The 22,071-nt window shown below is 37.2% G+C and overlaps 1 protein-coding gene across 1 annotated transcript in view; it reads right to left on the reverse strand.

Annotated features, from left to right (window-relative positions):
* The window catches only part of LOC139734231 (chloride channel protein 2-like), a 33,247-nt gene extending 16,223 nt beyond the window's left edge, over nucleotides 1–17,024 (reverse strand). Inside the window, exons 1-7 of the mRNA XM_071645031.1 lie at nucleotides 16,965–17,024; nucleotides 12,271–12,436; nucleotides 6,479–6,617; nucleotides 5,700–5,831; nucleotides 4,306–4,434; nucleotides 2,413–2,546; nucleotides 901–978 (exon numbers count right to left, since the gene is read on the reverse strand). Of these exons, the coding sequence (XP_071501132.1) occupies nucleotides 901–978; nucleotides 2,413–2,546; nucleotides 4,306–4,434; nucleotides 5,700–5,831; nucleotides 6,479–6,617; nucleotides 12,271–12,396 (738 nt within the window). The 5' untranslated portion in view covers nucleotides 12,397–12,436; nucleotides 16,965–17,024. The remainder of the gene's footprint in view (nucleotides 1–900; nucleotides 979–2,412; nucleotides 2,547–4,305; nucleotides 4,435–5,699; nucleotides 5,832–6,478; nucleotides 6,618–12,270; nucleotides 12,437–16,964) is intronic.
* Nucleotides 17,025–22,071: the final 5,047 nt, after the last annotated feature.

The raw sequence follows: 22,071 nt of genomic DNA on the forward strand, positions 1-22,071 counted from the left end.
GGTTGGGGGAGAAAAATACAAATGGGTATTTCCATATAAGGGCCATTCAGGTATGTCAGGTTATTTTCTGTTTCTGTTGTGCATCCCCCTCCCCCCCCCCCCCCCAAATATATGATCTTTTAGAACACTAATGAGAGATAACTTTGCCCAAAAATTGCTTCAAACAGGCAATCTATTAGAATTTTTGCCAGAATCAAAATTTTGGGGCGAATGTATGTTACGCTGGACTGGCATCTACATGTATGTGCTAACATATGAAGGTCAAATGATTGTTCATTGAAAATTTGTTGTTTTGCAACTACTTGTGATGGATAGAAGTTTGTATTGATATGGTTCTGAACAACACTCCTTCGTAATTCCCTGAAATAGGTCTAAATGTGTATCACTACTTCAGTTATATAACAGCGTAACTTATCATCTAATGGCAGTTAGAGGCTTTCTATATTTTCTGACAGTATTTCTTTTTTTAAAATTTGCAGCTTCAAATCAATCTTGGATACAAATTTGATAAATGAATTTTGCACAAAAGGTTACATACAAACAAATTTTAAAACCTAGAGACAATTCGACCTAGAACACATCAAATATTGCAACCTCACAAAGCAGTAAGGTCTATCTCACAGCCTTGAATGGGGCAAAAACAAATGAATAACCCATAACCATGTTTGCCAACATGTCTGCAGTCTAGACAATGGCTCCATGCATACATGTATGATCAAGAAAGAATATAAGGCTTAGAGACCAATGAGAAACAATCTCGTAAACCGCAGGGTGGCATTAAACAGATGAATGTACAACTGTTCCCTTTACCACGTGCGGTCTTGTCAATACTACGGTTAGATCATAAAAGTTCACTGGAGCAAACGAAAAAGGGGACAAAAAGGACCTTTGGATACTCACCTCAAATATTCCCTTGAATGACACGATCAGTTTGCTCAGCATGGTAGAGACTATGCTTGCTATATGGACGAATGGCCCCTGGAAGTAGATTACCAAGAAAAAGGCATGGTCATTTCACATTAATCCTCTCAAGCAGATTATCTTGGGCACTGCAGACATCACCTTGCAGTTCATGTGAAACTTCACATAATCCCCCCCCCCCCCCCCCCCCATTAAAAAAAAAAAGGACATAAAACTTAAGAAAATATTGTTTTAAAAAAGATCATGCGCAACTTCAGGCAATCAAGACATTTATGGGAAATTTTAAGGACTTGTACATGTAATCAAAAACTTCAAACAAAAAATATGATATGAAAACATGATTTTACACTTATCTCTATGAAGAGGCCATATCAATGTGCACGTGCAAACACACATATAACGAAAAGAAAAAAGAAAAACTCACCAATCAAAACCTTGGTGAATCAAGGACTCAGAACAGGTTTTTCTGCCTAATCAAACCCTTATCTCTCAATGCCCATTATTCCAACATATTTTAACTGCAAACACGTTTTAAAGCAAGTGACCTTCTGTACAACACGCTTTGCAATGACTACATGAGGATGATGTACTTTTTATTGCAAAGTCAGTCATGCATGTCAAATTCTATATCACTTGTCTTATACAATAATATACTTCATATTTGAATGTATGCAGGTATCTTTTCAACAAATGCTGAAGTAATAATGATAAGGATGACAATAATTAACATTTATAAAGCGCTTAATGTGGGTGTTTCTAAGCACATTGATACAGAAAAGAAAAGTTGAATTAGAATACAGAATGTATTTATGGACACTGTGATATGTATACACGTGTAGCAAAGGAGAGAAAATTTTTACAATGGACTGAATAAAAGAGCTTAAAGCGATGATTTAAACTTTTCTACACTTTGAACATTTTGAATGTGACAGGGGAGCTCATTTCAAAGAAATAGAGCAATGACAGAAAATGCCCTATCAACATAATGGGGATAAGAGCAAGGACCATAGGATCATAATTGCAGAGTAGAGGATGAACGGAGAGATCTGGCTGAAGCAGAGGAGAACAGAGAAATCAGGTTTTGAGAAAAGATGGGGCACCATTGTTGTGTATCATATAAACCAAATCATAAAAAGGTTTTTAAAAGTGACCCAGTGATGTATGGGGAGCCAATGGAGGAATTGGAGAATTGGAATAATGGAGAAAAAGGAAATAATGCCAACTATTAAAATTTATACTGAAATTATAACAGAGGAGCAAAACAATGTCATAGCTTCCTTATGGAGTGAACTTGTAAAGAATTACTGAGTGGATTTTATTTTCCTAACATCCTGATAAGTGCAGATTTCAGAGTCTGAATCATTCAAGTTGTAAGAGTTAAAGTCAGTTGTAAAAGTGCCAAGAAGAGAATAGTTTTTTATGCAAGGTAACATGGTATGATATCACTTCCTCTTTCTTCATATCTGCTAGTGGGCAGAGTTTGGCACTTACTTCTTTCCCAAGGGGCATGCCGCTCCCCACAGAAGTGGCAAGGCCTATCACTTTGGAAATGAAGGTTCTGAAGGAGAGGTATTCTTCCAACACCACGCCCCTTAGGATGGTCTTCATCTCCGGAATACCGGAACCTGATAATTGTAGCAACAACAACATGCAAAAAGGTAACAAAATAAAATGAATACATAATAATAAAAATATCAGTATAAAACTGGAAATGAACAACAACAGCATGAAAACTATTAGACAGACACATACAAACTGCAAACTTATTGTCTGCTACACAACATCCTGTCAGACATTCGTACAATTGTAGTTGTCATACAAAATGTATGTGACCATGAATCACAAAACTACCATTTAAAAGTCAAGTGACCCAATTTTACACAAAGACTAAAAATAGGTGAAATAGGTCAACCTTGTCAATCTTTGTTTTTTATATAGTAATCTGAAAGAGCAATTTTTCTTCTGCATAATTCTCAAGTTTGAGATAATAAAAAGAATGGGGAATTGTGTTTCTTGCAATTTTCTGAGAACACTTCTTTGCAGAAAAGTGTGATTACACATCCATATGTCAAAGTCTCAGAGGACCACTGTCAATTCTTAAAAATCCTTTACACAGTAGTTGATTTCACATGTAATTAAATAGAAAGGATGATGATACTGGATTGAAAGTTTGAACATTACATCTATTTGCTATGAATAGAATGTGCTAATGGAGTTTGCAAAATTTCAGCTTTAATCTGATAACCCCTTCATTGTGGTTGCTATGGAGTTTTACATTCTGTTTCTTGTCCCATTCCTTGCATGGAGCAGACTTGGCGAAATTGAGCGCTTGGACGGGCCCTAAACTTCAAACCCTCTTTTCTCAGTAAACACTTTTCCATAGTGTGTACTTTCTTTCCATTATTTGTAAAGATAGCTTTGGAATATATACATATCATATTATTTTAAAGCATGGAGTCTGCTCTATCAGAATCTGTCCTTGACTAGAGATCCACATGTGGTGACTTTTTGGTGGTATTGTGATGCAGGGTTACATATCATTGCATCAACATGTAAAACAGGAGCCGATAAAATTTGATGGCAACTTGATCTTTGTGCTGCATACGTGTTTAAGTTTTCATTTCAATGTCTGAAGCTGACTAATTCCTCTATTCAATTCTCTGCAAATGGTGCAATATCATTCTAAAGAGTATTTCGCAAACTCATGGGATGTGTACAGTATGTTTCCTTGCTCTTCCACGAATAATCTAGACACCAAGGTGAAAATATATCACAACTTACTGTACACACGCATTTCAAGGGACAAGTCTGATAACACAGTGTACATGTTACAAACATTGTAGTAACGAGCTCACACGTGTACGGAGAGGTATCACTTTCAACAAAGTGAATTCAGCAGTCCAAATTTTCTAGTACTGTATTATGTTGTTCTCTCTTTTTAGTATGTACACAATGATTGATTCATTCATTCTATTTATTCATGGTACTAACATCAGCTACGGCTGTTTTTCAGTTAGTCCGTGCATTTGTTATAATCTCTTAACTGTTAACGATATATCATTTATAATGGGATTAAATTGGGGCTTTTTGCGACCATGTTTTAAAAGGTTTTTTTTTTTATATCCATCATGATGCAACTGTTCCACATTAATCCAGAAACTCGAAAGTACAACATAATTGTTTGCAACATGATAAAGTATTAGGAGGAAACTTGTTCAAATGTATTTCTTAGTATGGGGGGGGGGGGGGGGGGAGGGGACTGCTGAATTTTTGTTTCTCATCACAACCCTGCACTGGGCACACAGACAAAGAGTAGCGATAAACCAACCACAGTGCAAGCTTCCAATAAAGAAGCCAACCTCAGAGGCAAAGACAAATATTTACCGATGGCATGAGGTGAGACGAGGTGAACGAACCCTGCTGAGAAGATGATGAGGACGACGGGGAAGCCCGCCCAGGCCAGGTACTGCAGGATGGCTTTCCCCTCCAGCATGTAGAACATGTGCACTTGGGCTGGTAAAGACAATGGCAGCGGTATGAAGTGTAATTTTTATGACTCTAAAGCAAGATGCAGTTGGAGATAACAGACTTTTCAAGGCATGAAATTTTCATGAACTGCAGCCACTGGCATTCAATGCATACAGGAATCTTGGCTCTCACAAAATTTGGGAAATCAAAATGCAGACCAACATTCCTGATTTTACAGTAGCTTTTGTTTCCTTTCATTCTAGGTCATATTGTCTCATTGTTTGGTTTGTTTTTTATTGTTTGGTTTGTTATGATTTCTTTTATTGCATCCCTATGCCTTGTCTGTCTGTCTTGTATTGTCCCCATCTTGTTTTGTCTTGTGCTGCTTTGTCTATATTTTACTTTATCTTGACTCGTCATGACTTCTTCTTCTTGTCCTGACGTGTCATGTCCTGTTTTATTCCTGTTTCATTTCATTCCTCTTCTTTTTTTCTTTTTTTTTTTTGTGTGTGTCTCTTTTTGGGAAGAGGAAACCATGAGCCCACAGATACCACACAAGAATTTACAAGAATATTACATCGAGAAAGAATATCCCATTATCTTGGAGGTGACACACATTCAATATGACAATCAGATAAAATTTAAGTGAATAGGTAAATAGTGTGTCTAAATTGTTTTGAGCATTTGAAAGTGGAGCAAATAATCTCATACACTGTACATGTCCCCTATATCCAAAATGTGTTGCATACAGCTCAAATTTCACTGGTCTTCATCAAAATAATCTTGTCTCTGGAACAGAACTGTCTGGTTGTGTGACTATAGGAAAAACCTCTGTCCACAGGATATGATACTCATTCACAAGAGCCATGTGTACAAATGGTGCCTGTAGACAACAAGTTAGATACAGATAAGAATCATTCATGCATCTTAAAGGGGATGTCTAGTAACTGATCAGTGGGAATCAGTGGGAATGCTGGGGGATGATTGTTCCAATTCTTGTGGGATTAATTCAAGAGTTCATTATATATCTATTGTTGTGTGAAAATTATTTGCTTCAAAACGGTCTCATATTCAAGTAATGTGCAGTTTAATGCCCCGTCACTGTACAGGCATGCTATTAAACCTGGAAACATTAAACTGCACATTACTTGAATATGAGACCATTCTGAAGCAAATAATTTTCACACAACAATAGTAATATATAATGTACTCTTAAATGAATCCCATAAGGATTGGAACAATCATCCCCCAGCATTCCCACTGATACCCGATGATCAGATACTAGCCATCTCCTTTAACTGATGTCATACCTGTTTGAAACTTTTGGATGGTGTAGTCAAGAGCAAAAGACAACAATGCCATGATCACACCGAGGAGAGCCAAAAATATCCAGTCCTCCCCGATCTTGGAAAACAGCCAGTTGCGGAACCAGATCAGTGATGCTGTCAAAAAAGTTGGACACAGAATATGTTATGCATGTCTGTTTCAATTACTGAATGAAGCTACTACAATTCAAATCTAATGCTTTACATATACAAAACTAATGAGTGAGGTTGTTAGAGTGTTTATTTCATTCTGCTTACAGTTCAATATATGTAGCTTACAGCATTTCTAGCATCACTATCAAATGAAATGCTTCAATGAATATCATCACCATCATATGTTGCAATTATGGAATCATCATATTATCATCATCTTCATCACAATCTGTAACTGCCATTATTGAAAGAATGTATCATATTTACAATTGCTTACAATATTATATCATACATGATTTCAGAGTACATTTGTAGTAGTGACAATGTACAATTGTAGTAGTTGTGCATGTACTAGCACCACACTGTGATTGTGCAAGGATCCAACTTTCTTTGTATACACATGTGCAATTTTACTCTTGTTTCTCCAACAACAACAAAAACTTGAATATTCAATTCTCCATCCCAAAAGAAAGGTACATACATTGTACAAGCTGAGACATGCTTGACTCTGTCTTCAAATAAAAGCATACAATTTTGTGACATCAGCATGGGGTACAGAATGATATCCATCATTGTAATACTTTACAATTAGCTGAATTTTATTCCCATACCTTTACACCGGTGGCATCTACTCTCCCCAGCATACCGCCTGAATTCATCCTCCAGTTGTCTCTGTGTGCGCTCCTCTCGTAACCTTGCTGCCTTGGCCTTCGCGAATTGACCTAGGTCACGCGAATATTGGCCATGCATCTACAAGTGAACAAGATGCCAAACAGTGAGGTTGGGGGGGGGGGGGGGGGGGGAGAAAACTACAATGCGAGTGCCTTGAATTGCATTCTTAAGAAGCAGAAGGGGAAAAAATTATTCCTTTTAACTGCCAATCACAAAGAGTCTCCCTACTATTTTGACTACAGTACAGGCAGTAAAAAGTTCCAGCAAAAAAAATAATAGATAAATAAATAAAAATCTCAGGTCTACAGAAAATGATAACACAATAGAAACACAATTGCTGTACATGACTGTTTGATGACATATCAAAAGACAAACTTCAAGGAATGTATCAGTCAAGTACTAGACTGTATGTTACATTTTATATTCATGTTTTTCCTTTTCCTTTTTTACAGTGACTCGCATTGCAAGTCACTTCCTTATGAATTACCACATAAAACAAAAGAAAAACAAAATATCTTGAGGGCAAAGCAAATGAACTACAATTTTTGTATTGCACAATGATGACATCACACTTACACATGTACATGACTGAGTCATTATTTCCTTATGTCTTGTCAGTCAATGAACTTCTTGTTCTTATTTGTATTATTATTATCATTACCATGTCTTTGTTTTAATCCCCATTTACCATGGGATATCATTTTCACAAGTATGTCACTTTCAGTGAATAAACTGTAAATAAGCTGTAAATTGCCAAATTTGCTCAAGGACAAAGAATTCAGTGTTCATTTTCCACACTAGCTGAATCGTAGGTTATATAATGTATAAAGTTTGGTGCTATTACTCTCTACAGCAAGGAAGAAAAAGGAGGCATTGTTGAATGTGGTACAAAAACATTGTACACTACATACATTGTGGGCTTTGACAATACAAATGCTGCTACATGTAAATCTCAAAATCCTAAAATATCTTTAAACTCCAAAAGAACTATACAGATCCATGCTGTATGCGGCCTTTCAAATACACTTCGATAAAGCTGATCTTGACTAAATTTAAGACTGTAGGATGGCTTTTAACCCCTTGCATGATGTGTTGGTTTGGTTCTATCACATACCAAATATCACTATAGAGCAGTAAGATTTTCCCAAAAGTTCACGCCAGAAACTGGTCGTGCACTAAGTTTTCATGAGCATTTCACCTTTCTAATGTCTAATGTTCCCTTCCATTAATCTACAGCTGTACACTTCTCACCAAATAATATTAGCGATGAAGTTACACAGAGTAAATGACCCTGCGATCTTCCACCATGGTCATTCCATGCCAACAGTTGGCTGTGTACAGTACTTTCCATCCATCTTTCTCACCACCCAGCTGCACTTGCATTGTAAGCTTTGACCTTTGACATGAAATCTTATCTGCCCATCTGTACACCTCAGATAGCATAAAAGGTACAATATACTGTACAGATACCTGGACATATCATCACCAAAATCCACAAAAGATATTTTTAGGGAGTTTTCTGGTTTGTTTGTTTGTTTGTTTTTTAATTAAGTTTAAGCGTTGGGGGGGGGGGTAGCTACTGTAGTGACATATGACACTGTTCTTTTGTTCTAATTCATGTTCAGTGTCGTGGGGCAGCTAGCAACAAATGACGCCTTTGTTGTTGTTTTTAATGTTAAGTGTCATCAGGGGCAGCTGATGACAGATGGTGTCAAAACATCGCATCTCTGACACTATGAGGAAGAGATCTAAGAATTAAAAAAAAGAAAGAAACATTGATACAAAACACTGACCATTTTCCACCTGTGGTCAAACAAATCTGTGCATACATCAAAAAAAAAAAAAAATTGCAAACAATTTACAAAGATCTATGACAGACGTGGGAATGACTTGAAACAGTGTGCTCTGAGCCAGGCTGTGCTAGAGAAGAACACAAACTTGGCATCATTCCATCATTGTGTCTACAGGCTGTATGCTACACTCAAAATAACACTATGACTACATTTGCTACAGTTATGATTGCCACTGCAGGTGTACACTCACTCACTTGCCAAGCCATTTTCCCTCATGATTAGATCACACAGAATTAAGACAATGAGATGAAACGATACAGCTACACAGGTACAATGTGTACATGTAGTGTACATTGTGTAATAAACCCTGATGGATTTAACTTTGTATGTTAGTGGTACAATAGGCCTACGGTGGCAACATTAAAACAATGAATAAAATAAAAAATATTTATTGTATATAAAGTCTATTACGTGACCTTGCATCACAAAACCAACAAAAAGTCGCATGCAATGATTTTACATGAGAACTGTGTTGATGAAATGGGTCAACCTAATCAATCTTGAGTTCGTCATATTTTCTGAAAGAGTATTCTTCTTCTGGGCAATTCCGCAGTTAGGTGGACATGACATGGATAAAAGAAATGTGCCTCTTTATCTTACTCTTTAATCTAGGTATCAACTAATGCCATGGATGTTCACCAATCATTAAGGTCTTTCAAATTCAGTAGATTTTATCTTTCATATTGATTGATTTCGCGAGATCTAAAACCATCATTTAAAATGTACATGTGGGACTGGGGATGCTGAAATTCACTTAAATGCAAATTACAGTGGGTTCCTTTGAAATTTTTTCCTCAAAGTTTTGCTAAAGGGTAAAAGATAAATACATTTAAATACTCCAGAAGTCATGTGACATTTTGTCAATTACAAAAGGGTGAAATGACCTGCGGAATTACTCCGGACAAATGTAACGTTACTAACCGTAACGTTACTAACCATGCTTTTGGGGGTCTAGCTAAGAAATTATTGGTCGAACTGCTAAAAAACATTGTGTGAACATTTGTCATGATGCAATAATTGAAATTAATGCAACACTTTGTTTCAAGTAACTTGAATTTTTGCACACTTTTTGTTACAAGACATTGATTTTTTTGTCATGTCCTTTTTTCGTAACGTTACTAACCAGTCCTTTAAGTTGCCATAGCAATGCTACTATTTCTTGGATTGTATTCATCCTTATCTGTATCATAAACCTGGGAATGATGAACATGTTTTTGACATAATTTTGGCTTGAAATGAATAAATGGTAATTTAGTAGTAAAAACAAATATCTAAATTTGTTCAAATGTAACGTTACTAACCGCGGAATTGCCCTTCTACATTTTTGCATATTTTTGGCTCATATAACAAATTAAGGGGAAAATTGTGTTTTTAGCAGTTTTTCTACATTTTTTTTTTTTGTTGTTGTAAAATAGTGTGATTAGGGAGGTCCCTTTTCACTTCTTCAAAACCCCCTATATACGTGTACTCTTCACTTTTAACTGAGAAAACTTGTGAAAGGATGATGCTACTGCTTTGAAAGTTAGTGTTGGTAATGGATAAAATGTGATAATAGAACATTTTTAATTTCAAGTTAGTCCAATAATCCCTTCATTGTTGTTATTTTAATAGGCATTTTATGTGTTTTTTTTTCCCTTTGGTCCCATTCATTGCACAGCTACATCGTAGCACAGCTTGCTAAGATTAACTTGAATAGACCCTGTAATTCGGGGCCTCTTTTCTCAGTACACACACATTTCCAGAGTGCGTGCTTTCTTTCCAATATCCATATAGGTTTGGACAGTCCATTTGCATTGAGTTATACATCATTTTAAACGTAAAGCTTAAAGTCTGCTTTTTCAGAATCTGCCCTTATGTAAAAATCCATGCCTGGTGACCCTTTGTTGGTTTTGTGATGCAGGGTTACATGTACATATTTTTTATGTCTTATTTGCTGTTAAAAAAACATTAAATTATTACTTTTTCTTTCTCTCGATTCCAAAATTTAACATGCAAAACAACCCAATTGTAAAGTAATGAAACATTCCCAAACATTTGTGTCCATCTGAATATACACAGTGTCATCACTGTATCACAAAATGCTAATATTATATTATATATATAGTTTCTCAATTACTGCACATACATGTAGTCACAAACACGTGCTTGTATGTGAGTGTCACTGTAGAGTCTTTACTCAAAGATAACAGTTATTGCATATCACCAATCATTACAATGAAGTTTTATTCTCCCATCTATTATATAACAACAATGATAATAATGATAATAACAATAATAATAATAATAATAATAATAATCACAACAATAATATTAACAATAAAAATAATAATAATAACAACAAACACATTGTATGTAATGTAGTGGGATTGGGTTTTGGGGACAGTCAGCCTTGACTTCCCCCCTCCTCTCTACTGTACATTACGATCTACCGTAACCAGACCCAGACTGTGACTTTAACCTGACTGTGGGGTCACATGACTGACACATTTGACCCTGTCAGGTGACTATTGACCCCAATGACCTTGACTGGACACTTGATGACTGGACTTGTGTTACTGACAGATGTGGATGGTACCCCCCCCCCCCCCCCCCCCCTAAAAATCGGTCAGCATCAGGCGCATCAGGCCATTATGAATATCGGTGAGTACTTATTTCACTAAGTGGAGCAAATCCCACTTTAGTAAATGAACACTGCATGAAATTGCACTGCAGTAGGCCTACACATACATGCACAGTATCCAGTAAGCAGAATCACGATCCTGAAAACACGTTTGAGGCATTTTCGGGGGTTAGATAAATGTAACTGTGTTTTCAAATGCGTTTAGAAACACTGTTTTGAAACTCAGTTTTGAAACGCCTTTCAAAGGGCATTTTAAAACACGTTTGAGACCACGATCGCCTCTCTGCGAGTAGATAAACACATTGATGTTTTGAAACACGTTCACATCTCAAGGTCAACTCCGAGCCGTTTCCGGTTGTGTTTTCTACCTATTATTTGTGTGTGAATAATGAGGCATGTTTGGTGGTATACAGTTGACCTTCACTTCCTGGGTCGAACAGCGCAAAGTAGTAAATTAACTATGCAGTGACAACACGCGAATCTACACTGTTGTTAGTGTTAAAGTCTGTACGATGGATGGATCTAGGCTAACATTAGGACATCTAGATCTAACGTTAGGATAAACGCTGCTATCATTCATGCACCCCGAGAATTGCATTTCAAACCACATTCGCAAATACCATTCCAAACGCGTTTTGAAAAGTGATTCTCTCTCTCAAGTTAGATAAACACAGCCTAAGAAGTAAACTGGAACTTGGAAGGCAAACTTCCTTCTGTTCCCTCCCCCCCCCCCCCCCCCCCCCCCCCCCCAAATACCACACCACTTGCCAATTATGCGTGTGGCTGTGGTACTGTGCATGTGGGATTTTGAGTGCGTGCATTTGTGCGTATTTAGAATATTACAGCTAGCAAGCAAGGCTGTAACTGTTGTTGAGTGGTACGAGAAAAAAAAAAAACAGTGGCGGGGGGGGGGGGGGGCATAAGGAAGTCTTTCCAAAGTAAAATACTTACACAGTAACTTTGTTATGCATCTATTTTTCGCATTTAAAGGACGAAAACCAGAGTTGTAGCTGACGCCACCACTGCACTGGCGTATGCTAAAATGTTATGTAGGCTAGTCCCTTTCATTCATAATTTTGTTGGTGCGCTAACACTCCTAATCCGGAATCGACGAACAACCATATTTCGTCCGTAAAATAACAAAGGAATTCTAAAACTTGATGTCATATTGTTCATTTACGACGAGTTGCAAATATAAGAGTCTGAAAAATCGGTGTAAACAACTATAAAATGGAACGTCAATCTTGTGAAATCTTACCAAAGTTTGCTCATATTCCATCTGCCGTCTGTCCGGTTGGAGCGCCATCTTGAACTTTTGATGTTCTTGTTTTTCTTTTGCTTGTTCGGCTTGCATAGCCTGGCGTGCTAATCGACTCGCTGCCATAATACAGCTGTTTGGACGCGTCCACTTGTGTACAAGGTATCTGTCAAAGAAGCGAGTGTCAAAACAACTTGGGGAGCATATGAAATTATCCATTACACTATTATGATGTGTGCTTATTTGTTACAGCTCAACACAATCGAATCATTTAATTGGAAAGAATTATCAGTCATTACCTTAATACTCACCAACTGATCCATTACTGCAAATTAACAAGTCTGAACCCCTGCCACGAATGGAATTTCTCTATTCAGCATAAAAAAACGTGAAATTTCGCTAGTGGGAGGAACCCCAGCGACCGAGAAAGTTTTCTCCATTAATGTTTCTTCCATTTTTCATTGAAACTGAAGTAAAATCTGTACTGCAACTCTTATCACCGCTATTCTACCATCTCATAAATATGCAGAAATCATAATCTGTCTAAGCTAATATAAATTTATGGCCTAATGTAATGTGATGTAGGCCTAATAATTATAATGTCCTTCATCTTTATGAAACTGATGAACTGTTTCAATCGTGTTTGTTACCAGTGTTTGTTTATTTTTCGTGTTTACAACGCATAATATTGTTCAGCAATTGGGTGTAAAAATGCTCTTGGCAGAAGATATCGAGGTACGAAGCACCAAAAAAAAAAAAAAGTTCAGGGCCATATTGACATCCAATATTAAAGGGACTGTACAGTACTGGTTGAGGTGGGGATTCGTGTTTTGAACATTCTTAAGTGAGATAATGAGAAACCTCCTATGAAATATGAAAGAGCATGTGATTTTAAGAAGGATTCAACATTTATTTGATGAAAATTGGTTTTCAAATGGCTGAGATATCCAAAAAAGTGATAATAATAAAATGCGACATGCCACAACTTTTAGGATCTCTTTGTTTCACCTTGTTTTTGGATTTCTCAGCCATTTCAAAACCGATTTTCATCAAATAAACTTTTGATACCCCTTAGAATCGCATGCTCTTTAATACCTCACAGAGTGGTTTCTGAATATCTCGCAAAACGTAAAAAGCTAAATTCTCATCTCGACCAGAACTGTACACCCTTTAAAGACAATTGACGTAATAGGTAATCAATTAGGTTATTATCAAAATAAAGCTGATACCGTATAATCTTCAAGTGTCGTTCTTGATAAATCAACAGATCAGACTAATGCCCGGACATTAGTGCCCATTAATTTTGATTTTTATTTCATGAATCCTTGCGCGATTTCTATTCGTGCATCATTATTATTATCATTATTGCGCCCTATGTATCGTTCATCTTTCATGAGTATAGCGATGGCGAAAAATATAATTAGCATCATAAAGACACATCTTCCCTAGAGAGTGGCTGGCCATTAAAGCAAAGCTGATGTATTTCAAAAGCTACGATAAATGAAGCTGAAACGGCCCACAAGGCACTAATGATTTCGTTTGACATATCAAAAACTTTTTTTTTCTTAACACCTATACCCCCACACCTACACACGCAATTTCCCGTCGTTTTGTATCTCAAGAAGGAATTTGCCTAATATGTGTTAAAGTTGTGTGCGCATGTACAACTTGACCAGACAAATTATGTATCTAAAGATTACGTCAAGTCCACAATCATGCATACAGTCTCCGAGTCCTTTTCCACTTTGAGTCAAAATTAACCTACGAAAGTGTGCAATACTGTTCAATTATATAACAACGTGTTCTCTTTCCTAAATGTTTTGCTTTCTTCAAATGATTTCCGGTTTCAAAGACATCAACCATCAGCGACCGATATTGGATCCTGCGTATATCCTACATGTATTATCTCGTCACAGTGACGAGTGCAAACTCGTTTTACTATTTGCATAGAGCCGTATACAGAGTACGGTTCTAAGAATTCGGAGAAGCCACGGATCACATCAAAGGAAATGTGGCTAAGCATTATTCTAATGTCCGGATTTGCCCTTTAGTTGCAGTTATACCACAAACTACACAACCTATACAAAGATGCGTATTTGAAGCGATGCTAATCCACTCTTATACTATGTCAAAGTTCATGCAGTGTCGGCACTACTTTTGTTTTTATAACTTGGAACACAAAATATACCAAATCAGAGTACCTAATCCGAGCAAAAGAAAGGTACAATGAGCAACGTTCTTCGCTGTCAGTATAGCCAATGTTTGTTGTTGTTGCTGTTGTTGCTGCTGCTGTTGTTTAAAATAACCGTTATTGTTTAAAGGCGCTTCATTCAGTGTTAAGTGCTTCCATCAAAAAGCAATATTATATAACAACTATACACAGCTTGCATTCATTGCTGTTTCCACGGTAACAAAGAATGGGCAACAAACAACGAGGAGTATCAGACTTACAAAAATGAATGTTTATGGTGCAATTGACAATGATATCTATAGTCTTCTCGAATTTGCATGATGTTGATTTCACGAAATCGGATTTTTTTTTTTTTTTTTTAAGTAGCGGCAAATTATACTGGAATAATTTCCATAATACTCGTATTCGTCTGACTGCCATTGATATGAATGTGGACATATGGAAGCAGAATATCTGTGTGGTTATGATTGATTGATATATATTGATTAATATTATTGATTCTTCGAAAAATGAATGCGAAAAAGAATTGGAAGTGGTAAAGAAGCAGTGTATAGGTCCTATACAATGTGTATTTGTATTGATTAGTTGAGTATAGTACAGCTTAACTTAAGTGTCAGTAGTGATAACAGTAGTAGTAGCACTTATTAGTATAGTATACTCAGCAGCAGCAGCAGCAGCAGCAGCAGTAGTAGTAGTAGTATTACAGTAGTAGTAGTAGTATAGTATTATGTAGTAGTAGGAGTATAGTTGTAGTATATAGTACATGTAGTAGTAGTAGTAGTAGTATAGTAGTAGTAGAGAGTAGTAGTAGTAGTAGTAGTAGTAGTAGTAGTAGTAGCAGCAGCAGCAGCAGCAGTAGTAGTAGTAGTAGTAGTAAGTAGTACATGTATTAGTAGTAGTATAGTAGTATACTGTAGTATACGTAGTAGTAGAAGAAGTAGTAGTAGTATATATAGGTAAAGAGTGGTAATCGATACAGTAATGATTTAGTGTTAGCAGCAGAAATAGCAGTATACTCCTTGGAGGTCATGCACAGAAATGTATAGTAAAGTAGAGTAAACTAAAATAAGAAAAATACATTTCAGTCATCTTCCTTGACTTCTCTTTGGATCATGACGGAAGAATTACGGAAAGTTATTATAGGTTCAAGAGTGTAGCCCATGCATGCTTCTGATCAGGATTCTCTTTAATCAGGCCATGCTAGTGACCCAGGGGACAGCCATGAGTGTGGGCCAACTTAGAATATCAAACAGAGAAAGTTAGAGAAAGAAGATGAAGAAGAAAGAAAGATAAATAGGGACAAAGAAGGGGAGAGAAGCTGGAAGTGAAAGAGAAGGTCGGAGAAGAAGAGGACAAAAAGTTGACGATGTATATAAAGGAAATCTTACAAAGCCTTTTTGCACACACGCGAATGATATTGAGGAATCTGTTTTGTAATATCAGGGAGGCGAGACTCTCACCTCCTTAGTAATTATACACTTTATCACAGCATAGATCGGGTCGGTTTGCTAGCAGGAGATCCCACAAAATTAGCTCTGTAAATATTAGCCCCAAAGTGACCTTTTCTTTATAGTTTGATTTTCTTTCTTTTTTCTTTTTTTTTTCTGTGCACATTTTCACTTCCTCCCCATATCATGTCCGAACTTTGAGACGCTTTTATGACACCCCTTTCTTGTTTGTCCTCTCTTAAAATATGACCTGAATCACTTTTGCATGGCTGGATAATTATATTGCTTGGATGCTGCCGACTGTGTTGTTATATTTTTCCTTTTACTCAGTTTGAGTACATCACGTATTTTTGGTGTGATTCACATCCACTGTTTACCCATCGCATGAAATGATGATTAATCTGCATATCAGGGACGTATTATAGCCATAACTTAGCACAGAGTGTAAAAACATCGATTACTGGCCGTCTTACGTATACACTGAAGTGTTACAAAGAAACGGCGCATGTCGTATCCCCGCCTTAATAATGTTTATAGCTTGATGTTATAACATAGAGAGAAGTTTTGAAACTTTTCGTCTTTGCTAACATCATGGTTTGGATTGCCAGAAACTAAAATCAAAGGTAGTGGTAGTTAACAGTAACTAGGAGAAGAAAACGCGGGAAACGAGCCCTCTTGCAATACTTCGACTTTGAATGATAAATGTCATTTTTGAATACATTGTATTTTGGTCCGATTCAAAAGTATTGACATGATTGTACTAGATTTAGATCTAATCAAATGGTCCGGGCAAGATCAACTCGTGCTATCGAAATGCAATCGACAGCATTCTGACAAAATGTAATACACTTTCCCAGTCAGAAAAGCGAAGTGATTTAAGTGAAATAAGAGAGTGCACCAGTAGACTATAATTAAGGAGTGTGCTCTAATGACACTGGATCTCAAAAGACAACGTTCACTGTATAAACGAGTAAAACCAATAAAAAGTGTGCACGCACGGATATAGGCAGGGCAACACCAGTATAGGCCTAGGTCACAAAATAGATTCAACTCACCTTCGAAGCGATTTTAGAATCAGCCCAGCTCTCCAGCTGATCAGCTTCCGGAACACCAGATGTTTGGCTAGCCCTCCCTGCCGGGCCACTGGAAGCAGAGTGACAGATTCACTGTCGCACGGCGCGGCTCTCGGTATATTATACCAATGAGTTTATGGCAGCTTTATACCACCGGTGTCCCAAGTAAACCAAACAAAGTGGTTGTTGCAAATAGACCTCGGTCATTGCTCATTTCTAAACACAAACTCAGCAGGAACCGCTGCTTTTCTCCTTTTTATTCTTGTCACCTCATCACCATTACGTCTATTCTCTGCAGAAGACTTCGAAAATACAAACGGCATATCCTGTAATAATTCCTGCGAACTTCGCATGAAACGCGTTGTTTTTCAGACAGAGCATGTGATAATACAGGCCAATACCATTTAGCCATGTCGCACATGACGTGATGCGTTTTGACTTTGCTCGAAGTGTCGAATGGTATATCCCTTATTACAATCGCGGTTATCTTTCAGCGGTTGTTCAGACATTAAGTGTTTTATGACCCCCTGTAGTAATCCCGCTTTCTACTCTAAGTTCATTTCCGAGATTGGAGATGAAAATATTTGTGAGATATGCATTTAATTTCTATATTATAGTTTGGGAGATAAGGAACGCATGTCTTCTCCATCACCTCAAAATGTTTCCAATATTTTGCTCTGTATATACGCAGTCCTCCATCACCAACCACCCAACCACCTTCTCCGCAATGTATCATGTCAAATAATAATATTATATACCCATATCAATAACTACATCCGTGACTCAGCTGCACGTACTCTTAATTGATGACGGGGTCCCCTGTTCGAGTCCCTTGGCTAGCTTGTGCTTCTAGGGCGAGATTTTTTTTTTTTTTTTGGGGGGGGGGGTGGTAAGGAGAATGCACACACAGTAAACACATTTAATTCATAACGTTAAAAATATTCCTTGTAATGTAACGAGTGAGGTATCACTGGAAATGTTTCATTTTGTTCTATGATCTGATAATCTACTTTCTTAAATTTCTTTCTCTTTTCTTTATAACGGCGCTTGACCCGTTTTACCGTCAAACTCTTTATGTATTATTTGCTAATGGTAGTTGAACGGATCCGTAATCCTCTTCTGAAATTCATGCCTAAACGTTTTTAATGCACTGATGTCTGACTGCACAGCCGGGCGTCAGAGCGACTCATTTGCGGATGTACAGCTGAGCCTAACCGGAGATAACCAGTTGGACACCACCGTGGCGTGTTAAAAGGATGGGGATAGTTTTGGTTGATATGGGCTTCATAAGTTCCCAGCTTTTTTTCATGAGATGATGAGGAACCTGTCATGAAATATGGAAAAAAAAAACATACAATTTGAAAAGGAATTCAAAGTTCATTTAATGAAAACTTAGTTTTGAAATGGCTGAGATATCTAGAAACAATTAAGGAGTTCCTTATAAAAGGTGGGACCCACTTTTATTAGGAGCTATTAGGACGACTTTGTTTTACCTTGTTGTTGGATATCTCAGCCATTTCAAAACCGATTTTCATCAAATAAACTTTGAATACCTGTAAATTGTATGCTCTTTGATATTTCGTAAGTGGTTTCTTGATTATCTCACACACACAAGAAAAAAATCTGAATCCCTTATCTCAACTAAATCTATATCACTCCTTTAAAGCGGTGGTGTTTACAAGGGCATGTTTCCAGCGTTTGGGCTGCCATTTAGCCGCTGGTTTCCGATTCAGTTTCCCGAAACGAGGATGGCTAAAGTTGAGAGGAGAAAATAAACGTCACTTCGACGCCGGATGGTCTGACAAAGATAGATCCTGATTACGAGAAATATTATTGACAGGTATAATACGGCCATGGAAAATGAATGCACGGACGGACAGACAGACAGACAAACAGGACAGATATTATAGTAGATAGATAGGTAGATAGATATAAGATTGGAGGAATGCGAACTTCTTGATAACGATGAATATTTACGAAAGTCTGTGCATCATCATGAAGTATCGTTGACCTAGGATGCCGACATCGCAGATTGTTGTATAGAGAGGGGACATTGTTATGTAATCAGCCTAGGATTTAGAAATGCATACGTCTGCTCACAAATCATCCATAACGTAAAATTATGCTTGGTGAAACTGCAATATTAAGAGCAAAGTGGAAAGGGAACTGAGTTGGGATGATTATCATACGACACCTGGTCATATTTCACCTTTTCACACACCGCAACGAAAATAGATTCTAATGTTATAGACTTTAGTGTGTCTATTATGTCAATTACTTTAAATTGTGCTCAACACAGACGTTTTGTTTTCAAGTCTGTTCTCGTTGAGGGCGCTCTCATCATCATCAACCCAGTGCCGTATATTAAGAGAGTCTGGCCAACTCATAAATTGAACGCCATGTCATTACCCAGCGTACAGTGCGCTTATGGTTTTAGCGTGTGCGCTTTGGGGTTAGCGCAGGCGTCCCAAAGGCGCAAGGCACTGTGTTGCTTGACTTTTTTTTTATAGAGAGAGAGAGAGAGAGAGAGAGAGAGAAAGGGTGTAGGTTGGGGGAGGGACGTTCATTCATTCCATCCATGTTGAACAAAGCCAACAATCAATCTTTTTTTACGCATTCAAATAGACACAAGCACACAGGTATAATCAAATTATAAACAATAGGGAAGCTGTTTAAAGGACATAATTCCTGAATATGAATATGATAAATTATTGCTGTATAAATAAAAGAAGAATTCACAGTATGTCGTGTCGTAAACTTTCACTAGACTGTAGGCCCTTATGCTATATTGTATATTTAGCAAGTTGTCCAGGGAACAAGAATATCGTATAACAAAATGATACAATGTATATATATTTACAATTCTAGCTGTACTGTGCACTGACGATAGACGAATTTCACAGTTTTATTGTTTCGCACATAAATAACCATTATTACTAGTACCATCCTATTTAGTACCATAAACTGACATGAAGGCCTACTACATAAGTAGGCCCTAATTCAAGAGGAATACACCTATGTACAATGTATATACAACATGAAAAGTCATCGGCAAGTGCATAATGCTATGTAAAATGATCTCAAATTGTTTGAATAATTATATAATAATTATATAAATAATTTCAAAAAAGACCTGTAATTGAACAATTGAACAAGCACAAGTACCTGGATAACATAATAATCACGAGGGATATCCTCAGTGACATCCGTACCAAATATAAACTATGATCAGGACCATTGAATGGATATGAAATGAGTTTTAAAAAATGAAAATGTCCAAATGGCGACCGGTATACCTCCGCCATATTACATTGTTCTTAGCAGATGTAGAGTACGCCTTGACAATGTTACACGACAGTTTCACATATTATTGGCAGAAAAATTTGTCACAAAATTTAATGCGTCGAGTGTTTACTTTCCTTGAACTAGATGTAAATGGATGAGTTTTATTTAAAGGAGAAGTATTAAGGAATTTGAGCATTTCTTACTCGTAAGTTAACCAATCTATTTTCATGGCAATACTTTAAGCGGTTCGTATTTTACAAATCTGCGGAAATTACTGTCATTTTAGTATTTTCACTTGACCTTTGACCATCATGGCCAAAATCTTTCCCTACGCGTCATTGTGTAGTAATGGTGGCATGCAAATACCGCGTTTGGTTTTAAGTTTGTGCATTGGGTAATCTCCAAAGTATGGATGAACTGGGTAATAATATTTCAACAATAGATAGTAGAATTTTAACATTCTACCTGACATCGATCCTTGACCTTTGCCACCTCCCATGACCCCCAACCCCAACCCACCCCCCACCTCCCCCCCCCAAAAAAAAAAAAAAAATCACAAGAGAATCACGGTCGAGCAGTAAGTTTCGTCTGAAAATACATGTACTCACCTTCAGAAATTGTATACAGATATGGGGGAAATGGCAGTATTTTAAGATTGTAACCATTATGATTTTGACCGTTCACTTTGAGCAAGTTTACACAAATGTTATATGCTAAAAAAAAATCGTCCACTCCCACATGCACACAATCATGTCAAGTTTCATGGCCAACGGTTTCAACAAAATTGATTATGAATGAAGGACAGACAAATGCCTCAGGCGACACTTCGTACGTTATAGCGGTGACATACAATCTTAATGTGAATCAAAACTTGGATAGTCTGAAAGACAACGCGAGGAATCCAAAGAAAAAACAAATCATATCGTTTTCCTGCCTATGTCACACTCTAATTTCCCACTTCTTTCCTTCGTTTTGGATCTGTCGGAAAGCGGTGCATCATTTTACACTTGAGCCAGGTCGGTTAGCGCAGGATAGGCATGACGAATTTTCAGTTTATCGCGGTAAGATATCAAAATATCTTTCGCATACATGTACTTCAATAAAATAGACAACGGCAAGGACACTGCACCGTGACTGATTTGGGGATGTCCCAAAGGCAAGCAATATTAACGCGTAGCTGCGCATGTTCAACAATGGGCACTGCGTATGAACTCTGCTCACGCCCGCGTGATTGACTTTGGTAACGACATGGCGCCTGTAGATCACGGGACCAGCTTTTGACCAATCACAGGCTTCAAAACACATAAGCCGAAAACCGAGTTGGCCAGACTCTCTTAATATACGGCACTGCATCAACCTGATACTGGACAGGTGAAGAAAGACATCGGAAAGATAAAACCGTGGTAAAGTTACTACGAATACCGTGAGAAGATGTTTTGAAATATTAGGGTTTGCGCTGGCCAGAATCTCGTGCCCCAGGATTTCCAATAGTATACTTTCTGAATTCACTGCAGTGCTCTCTCCCTCCCACCTCCCTCCCTCCCCCCTCTCTCTCTCTATGTTTGTATAATAGATAGATAGATAATGATAGATAAAATAGATAGATAGATAGATAGATAGATAGATAGATAGATAGATGGATGGGTAGATAGATAGATAGATAGATAGATAATGATAGATAGATAAGATACATACTAGTATACAGGTATCTATGTAGAATGATTACTAAGTATGTATAAAAAAATGATAACATATCACTTAATTGTATCTTGTATACTATTCTTGTTCGAATGAATACATAGAA

Source organism: Diadema antillarum, unplaced genomic scaffold (assembly GCF_040938485.1).
Source record: "Diadema antillarum isolate AM-2024a unplaced genomic scaffold, OU_Dant_1.0 seq00000514_RagTag, whole genome shotgun sequence".
Taxonomy (NCBI): domain Eukaryota; kingdom Metazoa; phylum Echinodermata; class Echinoidea; order Diadematoida; family Diadematidae; genus Diadema; species Diadema antillarum.